Source organism: Dermochelys coriacea, chromosome 27, assembly GCF_009764565.3.
Source record: "Dermochelys coriacea isolate rDerCor1 chromosome 27, rDerCor1.pri.v4, whole genome shotgun sequence".
Taxonomy (NCBI): Eukaryota; Metazoa; Chordata; order Testudines; family Dermochelyidae; genus Dermochelys; species Dermochelys coriacea.
Window position 1 is genome coordinate 8,363,514 of NC_050094.1, and position 16,089 is coordinate 8,379,602.

Here is a 16,089-nt window from a genome sequence, read left to right on the forward strand (position 1 = left end):
TACCGAACACCCATTTAATGCAGGAATCAGATACAAGCAGGGAAAGCTGCTTCACTTGCGGGTCGTGATCAGTCAAGGGCACCAAGCAAAGAGTGCCAGGGTGCTGGTGAAAGAGCCCAGAGGTATCAAGGCAGGAATCATTTCACGTCAGGGCTGCCAGCATCTCCCCTGTTCGGTACGGGAGTCCCAGACTATCCGTCAGCACGGTCCTGTCGTCACAGCTCCCAGATACACAACAAACTTACCATTCATAAACGTATATAGGATACTTAAGGCACACGAGTCACCTCGCTGTTCAGAGTCCTTGCTCTGCCAGGATTTAGCCCGGGTTCTGCCACTGGCTGAGTGACCATCCGGCTCCGTGGTGGCTGGGGGATCTTTGCCTACTAGCTCTAGAGGGGGTCACCGGCTGCTCTCCATGGCAGAAGCAGAAAAGAAGTCCTCTGGCAGCTGTCCTAGGAGCCCATCCAGGTCGTCTGCACAGACAGGAGAAGAATAGGGGTTCAAGTCCATTTCTTCCTCCACTTCTTAAAGTTTCCCATGTCATCCCCAGGGGCATCCAGTCCCCGTCACTGGGGGATTAACCCTTTCACCCCAGAAGTTACACTTCCCAGTGTATGGGCCCACTTCTAAGAAAGATTAAACACATTTGGGAAAGGGAAAAATAAAGATGACATGAGGGGAAAGAGCCATCGCGGCTTCCACTTTCTTCTGGGATTTCCTACAGATGGCAGCCATGGGCCTCGTGTGATGGCACCAGTGGAAGGCATCTGGCCGAGTTGGTGGGTGGGCCAGATTCTTGAGTGCCTAGCCCCCCACTACTGGAACCATATTTTCAGGAGAGCTCAGCTTCTACCATAAGCGGAGCTCTTTGGGGAACCTGGCCCATAACATCTGCAGCAGAATCTGCCTTACCCATGTCACAGGCTTCAGCCCCCAGGGGCTCCTCTTGGGAAAGTCTGTTTGATCCCGATGTGCAGTCTCCAGGCCTCCCCAGGCATGGCAATAACCCTCCAAGCGATGGATTTGTACACCAGCTGCTGTTTCCATCCCTTCTAGAGCTCCCTGTGCTCCTGGGGTTGGAAGCCTCCCTGGAGAGATTTTCTGGGGAGTCCTGCTGGAATTCAGCCGGGCTTTGGACCTACAAAAAGCCAGACACAAGTGAGATGCTCTGGGCTTTCCCTTTGTTAACTCTCAGCGTCAGACCCTCATTTCCCAATGTCTCCAATGTCAGTACATACCCCCTGTGGTATCTCCTTAGTTCCCCAGCTACCTTCCAAATACTCCCCTGCAAGGACTCGACATTGGTTCCTCCCAAGTCCAACACACAGAGGAGACACCCCCACCTGCCATCCAGCACAGCTCTCTACTCTGCGTTGCACCATACCTCTGTGAACACTGGCACTGTCCTGTCTCCCATCTCCCCATGCTCCTGCGATGGCTGCAGGGGGCTCCCGCCCCCGGACTCCGGCAGGTAAATCTTCACCAGGTTGTTGGGGGTCACGTTGAGGTAGTGATTACGGTGGGATGGGGAGAACACCCCCACCTGCAACCAGAGGGAAAGGCTACTCGCCTGGACCCAGAGTTCTCTGGCCTCTGCCTGTTCCCAGCAGTGCTCCTCACGAGAGGGAATGGGCAGATGCCATTGGAAGAAGAATCAGCACCTCCATCGTGCTTTGCAGATGTCAGTCTTCACCGGCCTCCATGACAGATGATTGGCAGCGCTGGAGACCGATGGCCCAAATCCAAAGCTGGGGTGGCGTGGGATAGATTAATAGACTTCCCCACCCTCTTGGGGCAGCCGGGTGAGTTCAGACTATGGCCCGTTCAGTCACTGGCCTCTGAGGACTGCCAGCTACCTAGGGGGGACAATCTGTGCCAACTGGTCATTGCCTACAGAAGGACTTTATTTGAGGATGAAAGAGCTCTCCCTTCTTATGCCATTCATCTCAGAGAATGGAAGCAGTAAGAGACATCTGGAGCTGGATGCAAATCAGTGACTTGCAGCAGATGAATCTGCACGCCCCTTATTAAATCCTCACACCCCAGAACTGGAGCCCTAAAAGCATCCCTGTTGCCATAGGGATCTACCTCCAGGAACAAAACATGCCCACCTAAGAGTCCTTCAGTACATAACCCTGGCCCTAATCTCCTTTGCCTCAGGTACCTGCTTTAAGAGAAGCACTGAACCGGCCTTCAGGTCACTCTGTCTCTCCTCCAGCAGCAGACGGTGCACGGTCCCCTGCATCTCTCCTGCAGGCAGGATGGAGAGAACTCATCAGCAACATGGGGCAGGTACTGTCAGACCAACGCCAAGCAGGCTGCCATAGTGCTTTGTGCCATTATGCATGGGGCAAATCTGCCTGCGAGGATGTAGCCAAAGGGGAGTGCTGACAAGCCACCTGGGACGGGGAGGGAATCAGGACAAGGGGGCAAGCTGGAGTGCTACTTATTCAATGCGCCTCATCTTGCCATTTCCATCCTAGCTTCCTGGCTCTTACAAAGGAGGAGCCCACTTGAGGACACATTGCCAGGATCAATCCTGTACTGGCCCCTGGGAGATAGGACCTAGCTGATCACGTCCATCTCCGATGAGCGAATCCTCCTCCACGCAGCGTGGAGAGGCCTGTGAGAGTTCACAGCTAACAGAAGGCCAGAGTCAGAGAGTGGATGGGTCACTGGAACAACGGGGAGCAGCAAGTCCCATGCTTGAGGGGCAACAGCCGATTGCTGCAGGAGTCGGAAAGGAAGCAAACCCACCTACATACAGAACGACCCAATCCTATCTGTGCGTGTTCTGCACCACACAGGCCACGGCTAGAGGCAGGCGACAGAGCTGATGGGCCACTGATCAGGCGAACAGGATGTGCCTTATTTGCATGGTTCAGAAGAGCAAGTGACACCCAGGGGGATGGTGGCAGAGCAGACAGAGGGAGACCCAGAGGACCATGGGGAAAGCCAGTGGGCAAGCACTATACATATTTTTGGATGGGAAACTAGACCTTTGTTTGAGGAGGACAGCCAGCTATTAGCTGTTGGTTATAGTTCCTTTGCTGGTCCACAGCCCTGCTCACCTCCCCCAGTGACCCTCACCCTGAGGGGTTAGCCTCTGTCCTTACCAGTAGGATCCTTGAACACGGCGCCGGCGTCAACACTGGTGCGTGTCAGTGACTTGATCATCACCGCCATGCTGGGGACCTTGTTCTTCGGGAGCTGCTTCAGCGCGGCCTGCACAGAGGGCAGACAGAGAACCACTGCCTACGGCAACTCACTAAAGCAATGGAAGAGTCACCTTGCTCTGAAAGTCCTGAACTGGGAATTCAGGAGATCAGGGTCCAATTCTAGTGTCTGCCACAGACCTCCAACGTGGTCTTCGGCAAGTTACTTCCCTTCTCTGTACCCAAATCCCACTGCTATGACACAGGAAGATCTTCGGGGCAAGGGCTCTCCCACTATTTGCATGGTCAGCACCCAGCACAATGGAACCCTAATCCCCACTAACACCAATTACTACAATAAATCTTCAGGGACACGGGGAATTCGGGGCTCCAGGTACGATGCTCCACTCCTGTGTAATGTGTTCTGCCAAAAGGGTGGGCTAGGATCATGGCATCCACCCTGGGGCCCTCTTGGGCAACTGTGCTAAGAACATCGCTGTTATTTGATCATGCAGCCTGGGTTCCAAGAGCCCCCCAACAGAAGTCTCTGAACCACACATCACTAAAAGGAGGATGCAGTGCCACAGCTCTGATGTCAGCCAGGAGAGCTCTGAGGGGCTTCTCTCCCTTTGTGCCACCCAGGCTGAGGAGCAGCAGGGAAGGGAGCAGAACGGGGCAGAGAATCTGCCACAGAAGTATTGATTCCAACAGGACAAGGTGGCCCTCGGGCTGAGAAGAGTGGACGCTCCTGGATCAAAGCTTATCGGCAGCCTTCAACTTCTATGCGCCATTCTACACTTCCCCCAGAGTGTATGTGTACCAGTGGATAGGAGGGTAAGGTTAATACCATCTGGTGCATGAGGCTTTTTATAAGCCAGTGTATTTGCAACGTGGCTAGCAGGTGTCTATTTGAATAATAAAGAGACTTCAATGCTCACTTTAATCGGAGGCTCAAAGTAGCCCATGATTGATTTGATCTGGGGCTAAATTATTTTCACTAGCCCCTCTCCTCTCACACGACTTCCACCTCTTAACCCCCACAGCTGTAGGGCAGGTAGAACTGAATAATTCAGTCATTGTCTCTAGACACTTCTCACTGCACTGTAAACAAATGGGCCAAAAATTCTGAAGGAGGCAGCAGCATACTGGTACAAGGGCCCAGGGACAAGTGCTCCTGCTGGATATACAACAGGGGTGGCCAGCCTGGGGCTCCGGAGCCACACGCAGCTCTTCAGAAGTTACTATGGGCAGCTCCTTGTACGGGCCCTGACTCCGGGGCTGGAGCTACAGGCTCCAATTTGCCAATGTGCCAGGGGGTGCTCACTGCTCAACCCCTGGCTCTGCCACAGGCCCTGCCCCCACTCCACCCCTTCCTGCCCCCTCCCCTCCTCCTGCCGTGCCCTCACTTCTCCCCCCTCAGAGCCTCCTGCATGCCACGAAACAGCTGACTGGGACTTGTGGGGAGGGAGGGGAAGGTGCCAGTGGGCAAGAGGCACTGGGAGCGGGTGTGGGGAAGAGCTAATGGGGGGCTGCTGACATATTACTGTGGCTCTTTGGGAATGAACATTGGTAAATTCTGGTTCTTTAAGAATCATAGAATATCAGGGTTGGAAGGGACCTCAGGAGGTCATCTAGTCCAACCCCCTGCTCAAAGCAGGGCCAATCCCCAATTTCTGCCCCAGATCCCTAAATGGCCCCCTCAAGGATTGGGCTCACAACGCTAGGTTAGCAGGCCAATGCTCAAGCCACTGAGCTATCCTTCTCTGGCTCAGGGTAGCTACCCCCTGATATACAAGATCAAATTGCTTATTTCAATCAAAGCATTAGCAATGAACATGGTCAAAGTCAGAGGGAAGCCCAGAAATCCTGTCATAGGCACTTGTGGTTAGCCAAGTAGAAAGCTGGGATGAGACAACTATCCGCAGGTGCCGAGTTCTGGATGATCATTCACTAGATAGGAGCACCTGTGCCTATTTGAATGTGGTCAATCAAGTATAATCACCTGGTTATAGCAGACATCTGGGTGTATTAGGCACCACGCCAGCATATGTCTGAATGAGGATTGACTACTGTTTGTAAACTGCTCTGAAGATAAAAATGCCATGTGGGGCTGTCCATATAATAAAGTATTTTGTGCATGAGCCTTTAATAACCATTTTTAAGACACTAGTTTGTGCAGGGAGATGATAATTCCCATGGGTCACTGCATCTTAGTCCTGAGACAATGGGATAGTGTTTTATCCTGGGATCCCATGCTCTGCAGATGACAGGTCCTAGCTCCCTGGGACAGCAGCAGGGACACTACCGTGGCTGTGAAAACGGGGCTACTGAACATGCTTTCAACTGAATGACAGCTAAACCGAAGCCAGATTAGCTTTGCACTCCTGTGGTCAAGGCATGCAGGCCAGCAGGGTTCTCAACTCAAGCTGCACTAGCTGTTTCACAAAACAGCACCAGCAGTTACTAGTGTCCTGGTGACAACTGGAAACTGTCAGCTAACTGCTGCTTCAGACAAGTTATATCAGGCACATCTGCCCTACGCAGAGAAGGCTGTTGCAAGGGGCCTCCATGAAGGTAGCAGATGCTGGACCCAGTTCTGTCTTGTTGGATCTGCACAGCACGGCAGGGGAAGCCAAAATTATCCGGTGGTTAGAGAGCCTGGGCAAAACCCCAGGGGAGATGCCAGTGCAGAGGCAACACAGAGGAGCTGAACTCGCAGCCTTCACACCCAGCATGGGCCCCTCCTTACCTTCCTCAGCACCATGGCCACGCTGTATGTCCTGAGGAAACAGGAGGGGTCTCTCTCATCCAGCCGCAGCTCGGTTTTCATGGCAATCCAGGGGCCTTTTCCAAAGTCCTCCTCGATTGGCTGCTGGGAACTCAGCACTTCCTGGAGTCACAGGATGGATATGGTCACTATGTTCAGAATCAGCCTAGAATTGATCTTGTACTAGCATCTCTTTGGCTAGGCAGAGACAAAACCTTTGCTTTAAGTAGAGCATTAGGGGAACGAGAGCTGACCCTCCCATCGAATCAATGCTACTCACAAGCACCATTTTGGCACGATCCTACTTTTTGATTTAGGTCAGGTTCCCAGATCTAGGCTTGGAAGGATTAGATTGTTATTGATAAATGTTGATTTCACGGAACACACACACAAGCCAACCAATTCCCCCCCCACCCCACCCCCCATCAATGAATATAAAGACGGGCAAAGAGAGAGAAATGCTGCTTAAGAATTACTCAGAACCCTGGGATTTAAGCCTTTTGAATCAGGCTGGTTACAAATGGACTAGCAAATGGACAGGGAAAACCAGATCTGATCAGCTGATGTAAGGAGATTTCCTTTGTATCTTCTGACATGAGATGTTGATAATATGGGTTAACGGCTTATAACTTTAACTTTTTGAATCTCAATGTCTAGTGTTATTAAATGACTCTGAATCCCCTCCCCAGAATTTCCCACAACTTTGAAAATTTAAATAGATAAAAATCTAAAAAAATGCTTAAAAATAAACATTGCTATTATCAGTCACAATTATTTAGAGAGGGAGAGAGAGAGAGAGAGAAAAAAATCAAATTCTGCCAACCTTACCCATATCGGACATCTGGTCTACCCTTAAATTAGGTTGACATATCTAAATTAGTCAAGGGTGTGAAAAATCCAGGTATGGTGAACCTAACCTTGACATAGATGCAACTATATTGACAAAGGGTAATTTAGTCGACCTAGCGCCTATTATCCAGGGAGGTGGCGTTCCTGCACTGATGGAGAAACCCCTTCCGTTGGTGTAATGCTGCATCTGCACTACAGGATTATGCCAGCCTAGCTATGGGGTGTAGCTATGCTGCTGTAGTCTCTGTAGGGTAGACATACCGAGTAAGACATTAGCAGCAAACCCAGTTTGCTGGCCCAACATGGCTCAAATGGTCCAATAAGCCGCAGCGGGCTCATGGTTTTATTTACAGTCATTGCAGTTGAGCCTAGACACCAGCCAGCACAGTTGCTGGTGGGAGTCGGAACTGGACAAAGCACTGGACACTTCCTATGGGAACAATGAATCCTGCACCCTGCCGGGGGACAGGCGAGATGACCCATTAGTCTGTATTTTCCAATTCATTTCTAGGTTGTTTAATGGAGATGGGGCAGGCCAGAGATCCCTGCTCCAATTCCAACCCTGAACTGTGAGAAAAGTTCTAATCCAGGTCTAAGCTATTTCATCTGACATTTCAGGTCTGTCTATCACTCTGGAAAGAGGCCTGGGGTGAATGGACAATGCTCTGTCCCAAGGAGAAAACAAGTGGTCCATTAGCCTCCAGCTGCAGCTAAATGCCCTTGTCACAGGGAAGATTAGCACGTCTGCTCTGAGAAGTTCCTAGCAGAACATCCGATTGAAGCAGCTGAGGAGTGCAGATCCCCAAAGCCGCAGTGCCAAGGGACCAGTCCCTGTGGACTATTTGCTGCCCAGACCCATGGACTGTTCTGAAGCTTCTGGGCATCTCTGGCTTTGCTAAGATGTATTTCAACCAACATCTCACAGGCAAACGAGACCCTGATCAGGAGCAGCTTTTGGTACCATGCCCCATGCTGCTGTTGGATGCAGCTAGCACAGAGCAGCAACACACTTTGGGGTGCTGTGCTCAATTTTGATGCTGTTTCTGCTAGAGCTGTGTGGAGTGGGGGACAGGGAAGAAGGGGTATTACCGCTGTCTGTAGCTTCGCCAGTGCTCCATGGGCTGGAGTCTGAGGAGTGGAAATCAGGATCTCCTCCAGATTTTTCCCACCATGCTTAGGGGAGAGCAGGAGAGAAAGAGAGAAGCATCTGTTACTTCCTAATCCAGCTGAGAAGCTGTACTTGTGATGTGCTCAGGACACACTCAGAGGCAATTAACAGATTTTACATCTCTCATAGCAAGTCTCTGGGGCCTCAAAAGCAATCCTTCAAAACATAAAGAGGTTCTGCTACAAATCTTATTTAAATAATGACACTTAAGGCTGGCCTGGGGTCTCTGCAACTGGGGTCAAGGGAGAGGCTGTGAGCCTAGAGGTAAATAAAGCTTCCTTCCTCCACCAGTTGAGAAAGCAGCTCTAGCACCCAGCACACACAATGGGGACAGTTCTGCTGAATAAGGTGGTGCCATTTTTTTTTTTAAAAAAAAAACAAAACATTTTTCTGATGACCACCACATGTCCAATCCCAAACAAGCACAGCTCTGGGTGCAGATTCAAACAGCCCCCTCCTGCAGGGGCTGTAACCCAGACATTGCCATCTAATGCTAATGCACCAAATCTGGAAAGTGAAAGTGACACAGGGCGTGAGCCCTCATAGGTTCAAGCTCAGCAGTGCCTCACATATCAAATATAAGCAAAACCTCTCTATGCTTCAGTGATGCCAGGGTAAGATACAATCACACAGCAATCACCCTTTTTGACCCCTATTGATCTACTCACAGGTCATATTTACAGCAGTATAACCCCCTTTATACTGACCCTGATTAATCACAGTAAGATAGTGGCCCGCAATGCAGTGTTCGTATCCCCAGTGTTGTCCAGAGGTTTCAACTGCCCCTGAAATATTCTGAATGTCGGGGATTCCTAGGGCATGAATTGTTATATCTAGATACTACCACCCAGATCCCCAAAGGTATTTAGGCAGCTAACGCCCACTGAAATTGAGGGAAGTTAAGTACCTAAATACCTCTCAGGATCTGGGCCTACATGGCTATGTAGATGACTCTCTGTTTACCATGAAGATGGGAGGCCGCAGGCAATGCTCCCCATGACCCCACATGCAGAAGGAAATCTAGGGAAGCAACAGCCATGCCTTGCTTGCTCTGGGGCCAGTGGAGAGTGGGTGCAGTATGTGGATCACACCGGAAAGGCGACACACCAATTAGTTCAATCCCTTGGTGTCCCTGTTTGAGTGGCCGTTTCCCACTGAGATTTCAGCCATCTCCTCTGCAACGTGTCCTACCTGATGAGGCAGAATCCCTGCAGGTCCTGGGAAGCGGCGAGATTTCATCCGTGAAGGGGTCCAGCCAGAAGCCCTGGGAGTCTTGTTGGCTGCTGTGACCAGCTGTACCAGGTGATTGGTGACCACCGGAGTCTGCAGGCTCCCAGCAGCAGCAGAGCCGGAGAAGGGAGCTCTTGGGGTGGAAGTCGGTGACTCCACACAAGTCATCAAGGACCGTGGTCCTGTGGGGAGCCTAAGAGGTGGCCGCCAACTGCTGCCGGGTCCTCTGGGTGCGGAACAGCCCTGACTGGGCATCTGTGGTGCTGGTGGTCTTGGATTGCCACTCCCTGGGGAGTGGAGGCTTGAAGCCTTTACTGGAGCCACAGAAGGGCTGCTTGCTGCAGTTCCAGGCTGACCCCCAGATGCCTGAAAAGGCCTCGAAGTGTGGCACCTGGGAGCGGAGATGGTGCCACAAGACACGCCTGCAGCCGTGCTGCCTTGTGGGACTGCATTCACCAGGGAGCTAGCCGGAGCTACTAGGCTAGACCGAGAGAAGCAAGAACCTGCCGCGCTCGGCCTCAGCTTCAGCTTCAGGGCAGGGTCCGCCTGCTGGAATGGGGACAGATTCTGCATCCTGTCTGCCCCCCTCGAGATGGCCCGAGTCCCCTTGTGTGGCAGAGAGACTGAGCAACCAGGGCTAGGAGTGACCACTGGATCTCCCACCCGAAGTTTTTTGAAGGCTGTCCCTCCATGGCTGCTCTCATCCCTCCTGCACACCTGAGGGGGCATCCCCTTCTCAGCCACGGCAGGCCCAGGACCTGGCTGCACGCAGGCTGCCAAGAACAGGTCATTTTCAAATTCATCATCACGGGGAGCTTCCTGAAGGGGGGAAGGCCGTCGGCTCACAAACTTAAATCCTGCTACCAAGCTTGGTGTGCAGTCCCTCGTGCGGTTTGAAGTGCGCAGGGTCGGTGCTGCCAACGTGGGGGCCACCTGGTTCTTTAGAGCCTTGAAGCCCACTGCTGGAGGCTCCACAGTCTGATCGTTCACCACCGTCCGAGGCCTCAGGCCAGGTGTTTTGCTGGAGGGGCAATCAGCCCCAACTCTCAATTTGGGAAGGTTCTGCGGCCCAAAGACTGGGGACAGCATGCTGGTACTGGGAAGAGTAGGAAGTGAGGACTCGTGAGCAGGTGCCAGGGGGGTGCCTGGGTCTCTGGGCCCAGAAGAAAAGGGCCTCAAGCATCTTGAGTTCACAGGGACCAAATCTAAGAACTGGTTCTCCGCATCCTCCACGGCCGACAGGAAATCCTGCAAAAGCAGACAAGGCACCACAAAGATCAAGTGGTCTTTACATGGGATGTGCCAGTGACTCAGCTAACCTGGCCCTTTAACTTAACCCAGTAGAGGTACAAAGAACCTAAGATCAGAGACTTGCTATTGTCAGCCCTGGACCAGACCGTAAAGCACGGCTGGACACAAGGACCAGTGTAAGCCGACACAGTGCAAGCCTGACACAGCGCAGAGACAATAGCAGTTATCGGGTCCATAGTTCGCAGGCCTTTTCTCTCTTGCTATATACAAGTACTTTACACCATTTGAGAGCTGGGAGAGACATTTTGTCAGCGTGTCCTTTGATAACTGTCGGTGTCAGCAGCAGCCAGAGAGGTTTCTTTTACTTATTTGCGGATCAAGGGTACATCACAGAATCTACACAGCCCCGTACTTCAGCTCAGGGAGGGGAAGACAGGTCCCACCTAAACTACGCCTTGCAAGTGGATCCCCCCCGACTTAATTATAGGGGGTGGCGTAAATAGGGACTGAGCTGAACTAAGAGAAAAGGAGTATTTGTGGCACCTTAGAGACTAACAGATTTAGGTGCCACAAATACTCCTTTTCTCTTTGCGAATACAGACTAACACGGCTGCTACTCTGAAACCTGACCTGAGCTAGGAGGCAAGTATCAGAGGGGGAAGCCGTGTTAGTCTGGATCTGTAAAAGCGGCAAAGGTTCCTGTGGCACCTTATAGGCCAACAGACGTATTGGAGCATAAGCTTTCGAGGGTGAATACCCACTTCGTCGGATGAGGCAAGGTTCTCCGGGCCAGGTCCTCAGCTGGTGTAAATGGCTGTTGCTCGGTTGAGGAGCCAGCCCACCGACACATTATCAGCCGGCTTCACCAGCGAAGCAAGACTCCTGCTCCGCCCTCGCCTACCAGTTCTCTCCTGACCCACGGCAGTTCCCAACCATTTCCTCACCTCGTCTTCGAGCTCCCCTTCCACAGCAAACAGCTTCTGCAGCCTGCAAGCCTGGGACGGAGCAAGAGAGACAGCTTCGTTTGCAAGGACGTCCTGCCCCAGATGGCAGCCTCTCTGCCCATTTCTTACACAACACCTGAATCGCCAGGTTTCTTTGCTCTGCCGGTACTTTTACTTTGGGGTTTAAGCCCAAAGGGGCCCGTGGCAGGCCAGAGACATCTCTATTTTTCCCCAAGGCAGGAGTTTGTCTCTTCCCAGCCCATGGCTGACGCTGATGTTCAGGCAAAGGAAAGACGAATGGGGCTAGTCAGGCACAGTTATGCACCATGCACGGTACAGATGCATCATAGCCCGGCCGATGCCCCTAGACCTCACGAGCAAGACTCCCTGAAACAAAGCAGGGCCTTCCCCGGGGCAGGGGGGCACGAGGGTAACCGGCTCCCCCCAACCCCCCAGTGCCTTCCCCGGGGCGGGGGGGCACGAGGGTAACCGGCTCCCCCCAACCCCCCAGTGCCTTCCCCGGGGCGGGGGGGCACGAGGGTAACCGGCTCCCCCCAACCCCCCAGTGCCTTCCCCTGGGGCAGGGGGGCACGAGGGTAACCGGCTCCCCCCCAACCCCCCAGTGCCTTCCCCTGGGGCAGGGGGGCACGAGGGTAACCGGCTCCCCCCAACCCCCCAGTGCCTTCCCCTGGGGCGGGGGGGCACGAGGGTAACCGGCTCCCCCCAACCCCCCAGTGCCTTCCCCTGGGGCGGGGGGGCACGAGGGTAACCGGCTCCCCCCAACCCCCCCACTACCTTCCCCTGGGGCGGGGGGGCACGAGGGTAACCGGCTCCCCCCAACCCCCCCACTACCTTCCCCTGGGGCAGGGGGGGCACAAGGGTAACCGGCTCCCCCCAACCCCCCACTACCTTCCCCTGGGGCAGGGGGGGCACAAGGGTAACCGGCTCCCCCCAACCCCCCACTGCCTTCCCCTGGGGCGGGGGGGGCACGAGGGTAACCGGCTCCCCCCAACCCCCCCACTACCTTCCCCTGGGGCAGGGGGGGCACGAGGGTAACCGGCTCCCCCCAACCCCCCCACTACCTTCCCCTGGGGCAGGGGGGGCACAAGGGTAACCGGCTCCCCCCAACCCCCCACTACCTTCCCCTGGGGCAGGGGGGGCACGAGGGTAACCGGCTCCCCCCAACCCCCCACTGCCTTCCCCTGGGGCGGGGGGGCACGAGGGTAACCGGCTCCCCCCAACCCCCCAGTGCCTTCCCCTGGGGCGGGGGGGCACGAGGGTAACCGGCTCCCCCCAACCCCCCAGTGCCTTCCCCTGGGGCGGGGGGGCACGAGGGTAACCGGCTCCCCCCAACCCCCCACTACCTTCCCCTGGGGCAGGGGGGGCACGAGGGTAACCGGCTCCCCCCAACCCCCCCACTACCTTCCCCTGGGGCGGGGGGGCACGAGGGTAACCGGCTCCCCCCAACCCCCCCACTACCTTCCCCTGGGGCAGGGGGGGCACAAGGGTAACCGGCTCCCCCCAACCCCCCACTACCTTCCCCTGGGGCAGGGGGGGCACGAGGGTAACCGGCTCCCCCCAACCCCCCACTGCCTTCCCCTGGGGCGGGGGGGGCACGAGGGTAACCGGCTCCCCCCAACCCCCCCACTACCTTCCCCTGGGGCAGGGGGGGCACGAGGGTAACCGGCTCCCCCCAACCCCCCCACTACCTTCCCCTGGGGCAGGGGGGGCACAAGGGTAACCGGCTCCCCCCAACCCCCCACTACCTTCCCCTGGGGCAGGGGGGGCACGAGGGTAACCGGCTCCCCCCAACCCCCACTGCCTTCCCCTGGGGCGGGGGGGCACGAGGGTAACCGGCTCCCCCCAACCCCCCCACTACCTTCCCCTGGGGCGGGGGGGGCACGAGGGTAACCGGCTCCCCCCAACCCCCCACTGCCTTCCCCTGGGGCGGGGGGGCACGAGGGTAACCGGCTCCCCCCAACCCCCCCACTACCTTCCCCTGGGGCAGGGGGGCACGAGGGTAACCGGCTCCCCCCAACCCCCCCACTACCTTCCCCTGGGGCAGGGGGGGCACGAGGGTAACCGGCTCCCCCCAACCCCCCACTACCTTCTCCTGGGGCGGGGGGGCACGAGGGTAACCGGCTCCCCCCAACCCCCCCACTGCCTTCCCCGGGGCGGGGGGGCACGAGGGTAACCGGCTCCCCCCAACCCCCTGGATGCCTCCCCCCGGCGCTCCCATTCCGGAGTGGGGGGGGGGGGGTGTTTGGCCGCACTGCCCCCCCCTTGCCCAGGGGGGGCGTTACCATGGCAGCAGCGCAGAGCCCCCCTCCATGCGCTCCGGGACGCGGGCTCGGGTCGGGTCCGGGCACAGGGACCCCCGCCGCGCCCCGCCCCCAGGCCCGGGGCAACCTCCCCTTTAAAGGGCGGGGCCGGGGCGGCCTGTCCGCCTGGCGGGCGCGAGTCACTCCGCCGCCTTAAAGGGGAGGTTCCGGGAGCCGGACCCGCGGCCTCCGACCGCCGGGGCCGGGGCCGGCGGGGCCGGGCGGGGACAGCGGCCGCTCCGCCCGTGGGCCTGTCCGGGCGCCCCCCCCCCCGTCCGTCCACCCCACCCCCGTCTGTCTGTCTGTCTGTCCATCCATCCCCCCCCCCCGTCCGTCCGTCCCCCCCATCTGTCCAGCCCACCCCCACCAGTCTGTCTGTCTGTCCGTCTGTCCGTCCATCCCCCCCGTCCGTCTGTCCGCCTCACCCCCCCATCTGTCCACCCCACCCCCACCAGTCTGTCTGTCTGTCCATCCCCCCCGTCTGTCTGTCTCCCCAGCTGTCTACCCCACCCCCCCCAGTCTGTCTGTCCATCCATCCCCCCCACCAGTCCATCTGTCTGGCCATCTGTCCATCCCTGGGCCCCCACCAGTCTGTCCATCCACCTGTCTGTCCACGCATCTATCCATCTGTCCACCCCCCTCACACCAGTCAGTCTATCCACCCGTCTATCTGTCCACCCACCCGTCCGTCCATCCACCTGGGGTGCTGGAACAGTTCGTACAGTGGGGGGTGCTGGGAGCCACTGAACCAAACTGTAAACCCTAAATATGATGGACCCCACTTCAAGCCAGGGGGCGCGGCAGTCCCCCCCCCCCAGTTCCAGCACCTATGCCCATCCGCCCATCCGTTTCTCTGGCCATCCACCCTCTCCATGCAGATGTGCATCTGTCCATCCACTTGCATATGTCTCTCTGTCCTACCCCCGCCCTCTCCATGCCTATGTGCAGCTGACCATCCCCCAGCTTGTCTATGTGCATCTCTGCATCCCCCGGCCTGTCCTTGCCTGCATGTGTCTGTTCATCCATCTGCCCGTCTGCTCATCCCTGTGTCCTGCAAACCAGAGGACAGCTTGTGACGTTCTACAGTGCAGCCCAAGAGCTGCTGCCTTCATGACTATAGTGGGGCAGCAACTCTGCTAGGCTTAAGGCTGAGACCAGCTTACTGGTTAACAGCTGATTTTTCCCAAGTGCTCTAAAATCCACCTGCATCCCAGCGTCTCCGTTGTGATGCTGCTGGCCGCCAGACTTACAAAAGAGCTTGGCGTCCGCCATGCAGGGAATATCCGGCCACTTATTTTAGTGCCTCATGGGGAGCTGAGCACTCTGGAAAATCTGGCCTGGTTGGCGGGGGCTGGAAAAGCGCAAACTGTACTCCGGAGCCGGGGTCTCTGTCAGCGAGTGGAGCCCCCACGCCCCAGGATTTGGGGAATTTTCCTTGGGACCATCCAACGCTCCAGAACGGAAAACTTTACTTTTGTCCAGCAGTGGACAGGGAGGTGTCGTCCCACGACAGGGATATTGACAGTGGGGCCTGGGATCCTTGCGTGGTTGGATGTTTAGTTTTCAGTCCTGCCTCGTTCTGTTCTTGATAGGCCGTACTGGGGCGGGGGGGGGGGGGGGATGTGTTCTTTGCTTAATCTTCTTTGCTGAATCTTTGCTTTCCAGCTGTGACTGGCTGGCACACGCTGAGTAGGGGAGTGGGGAGTCTATAAATAGCAGTACAGAAATAGCAGCCGTCTAGGCTCCAGTGAGCCAGACCAGCCACTAGAGGAGGACTGCCGCTCATTCAAGACAACGGGGAACAGGTCGGTTGGTGGGGGAAGTCCCCCACGGGAGTAGCAAGTTGTAAACTGAATTCCACTGAATGCATCCGATGAAGTGAGCTGTAGCTCATGAAAGCTTATGCTCAGATAAATTTGTTAGTCTCTAAGGTGCCACAAGTCCTCCTTTTCTTTTTGCAAGTTGTAAACTGTAGCTCATTGCAGCAGGGAAGTGGACACATCTGCTGCTGAGAAGGTGCCGTTTGGCTCCACGCTTTATTTCTTCAGGAAGTTCAAAAGACAAATTGTAGTTTCGCTGTTTAGTGGCCAGGTCTTTGGGGACTTCACTTTTTGGGGGGAATCCCCCTTCCCGTTGAAGAGGCACTGTGGTCTAGTGGCTAGGTGACTGGGCTCCGGAGACTGGGGTTCCATTGCTGGTTCTGCCATTGACCTTCTGGGTGCTCTAGAGCAAGTCACTTCCCTGTCTGGGCCTCAGTTTTCTTCATCTGTACAATGGGGATAATGATACTGATGGGCCTGGACTAACCAATGTGTGCTTGCACATAGGCCCCTGACCATCTGGAGGGCGAAAAAAACCCCAAACTGAGTGGTGCTGCAACCCTATGCAATGCTACTTGCTC

The 16,089-nt window shown here is 55.9% G+C and overlaps 1 protein-coding gene across 2 annotated transcripts; it reads right to left on the reverse strand.

The window, feature by feature from the left end:
• On the reverse strand, positions 1-13,842 carry HROB (homologous recombination factor with OB-fold). 2 transcript variants are annotated; one of them, XM_038385486.2, is made up of 10 exons: positions 13,671-13,842; positions 11,368-11,418; positions 9,134-10,420; positions 7,864-7,947; positions 5,908-6,048; positions 3,120-3,228; positions 2,168-2,253; positions 1,388-1,546; positions 916-1,141; positions 1-476 (listed from the first exon to the last, which is right to left on the reverse strand). In XM_038385486.2, the coding sequence occupies exons 1-10, from the start codon at positions 13,671-13,673 to the stop codon at positions 403-405; spliced, it is 2,220 nt and encodes a 739-aa protein (XP_038241414.1). In that variant the 5' UTR covers positions 13,674-13,842; the 3' UTR covers positions 1-402. The 2 variants fall into 2 exon arrangements, with proteins under 2 accessions (XP_038241414.1, XP_043359422.1); XM_043503487.1 differs by lacking the exon at positions 916-1,141 and having other exon boundaries at positions 13,671-13,817.
• Positions 13,843-16,089: the final 2,247 nt, after the last annotated feature.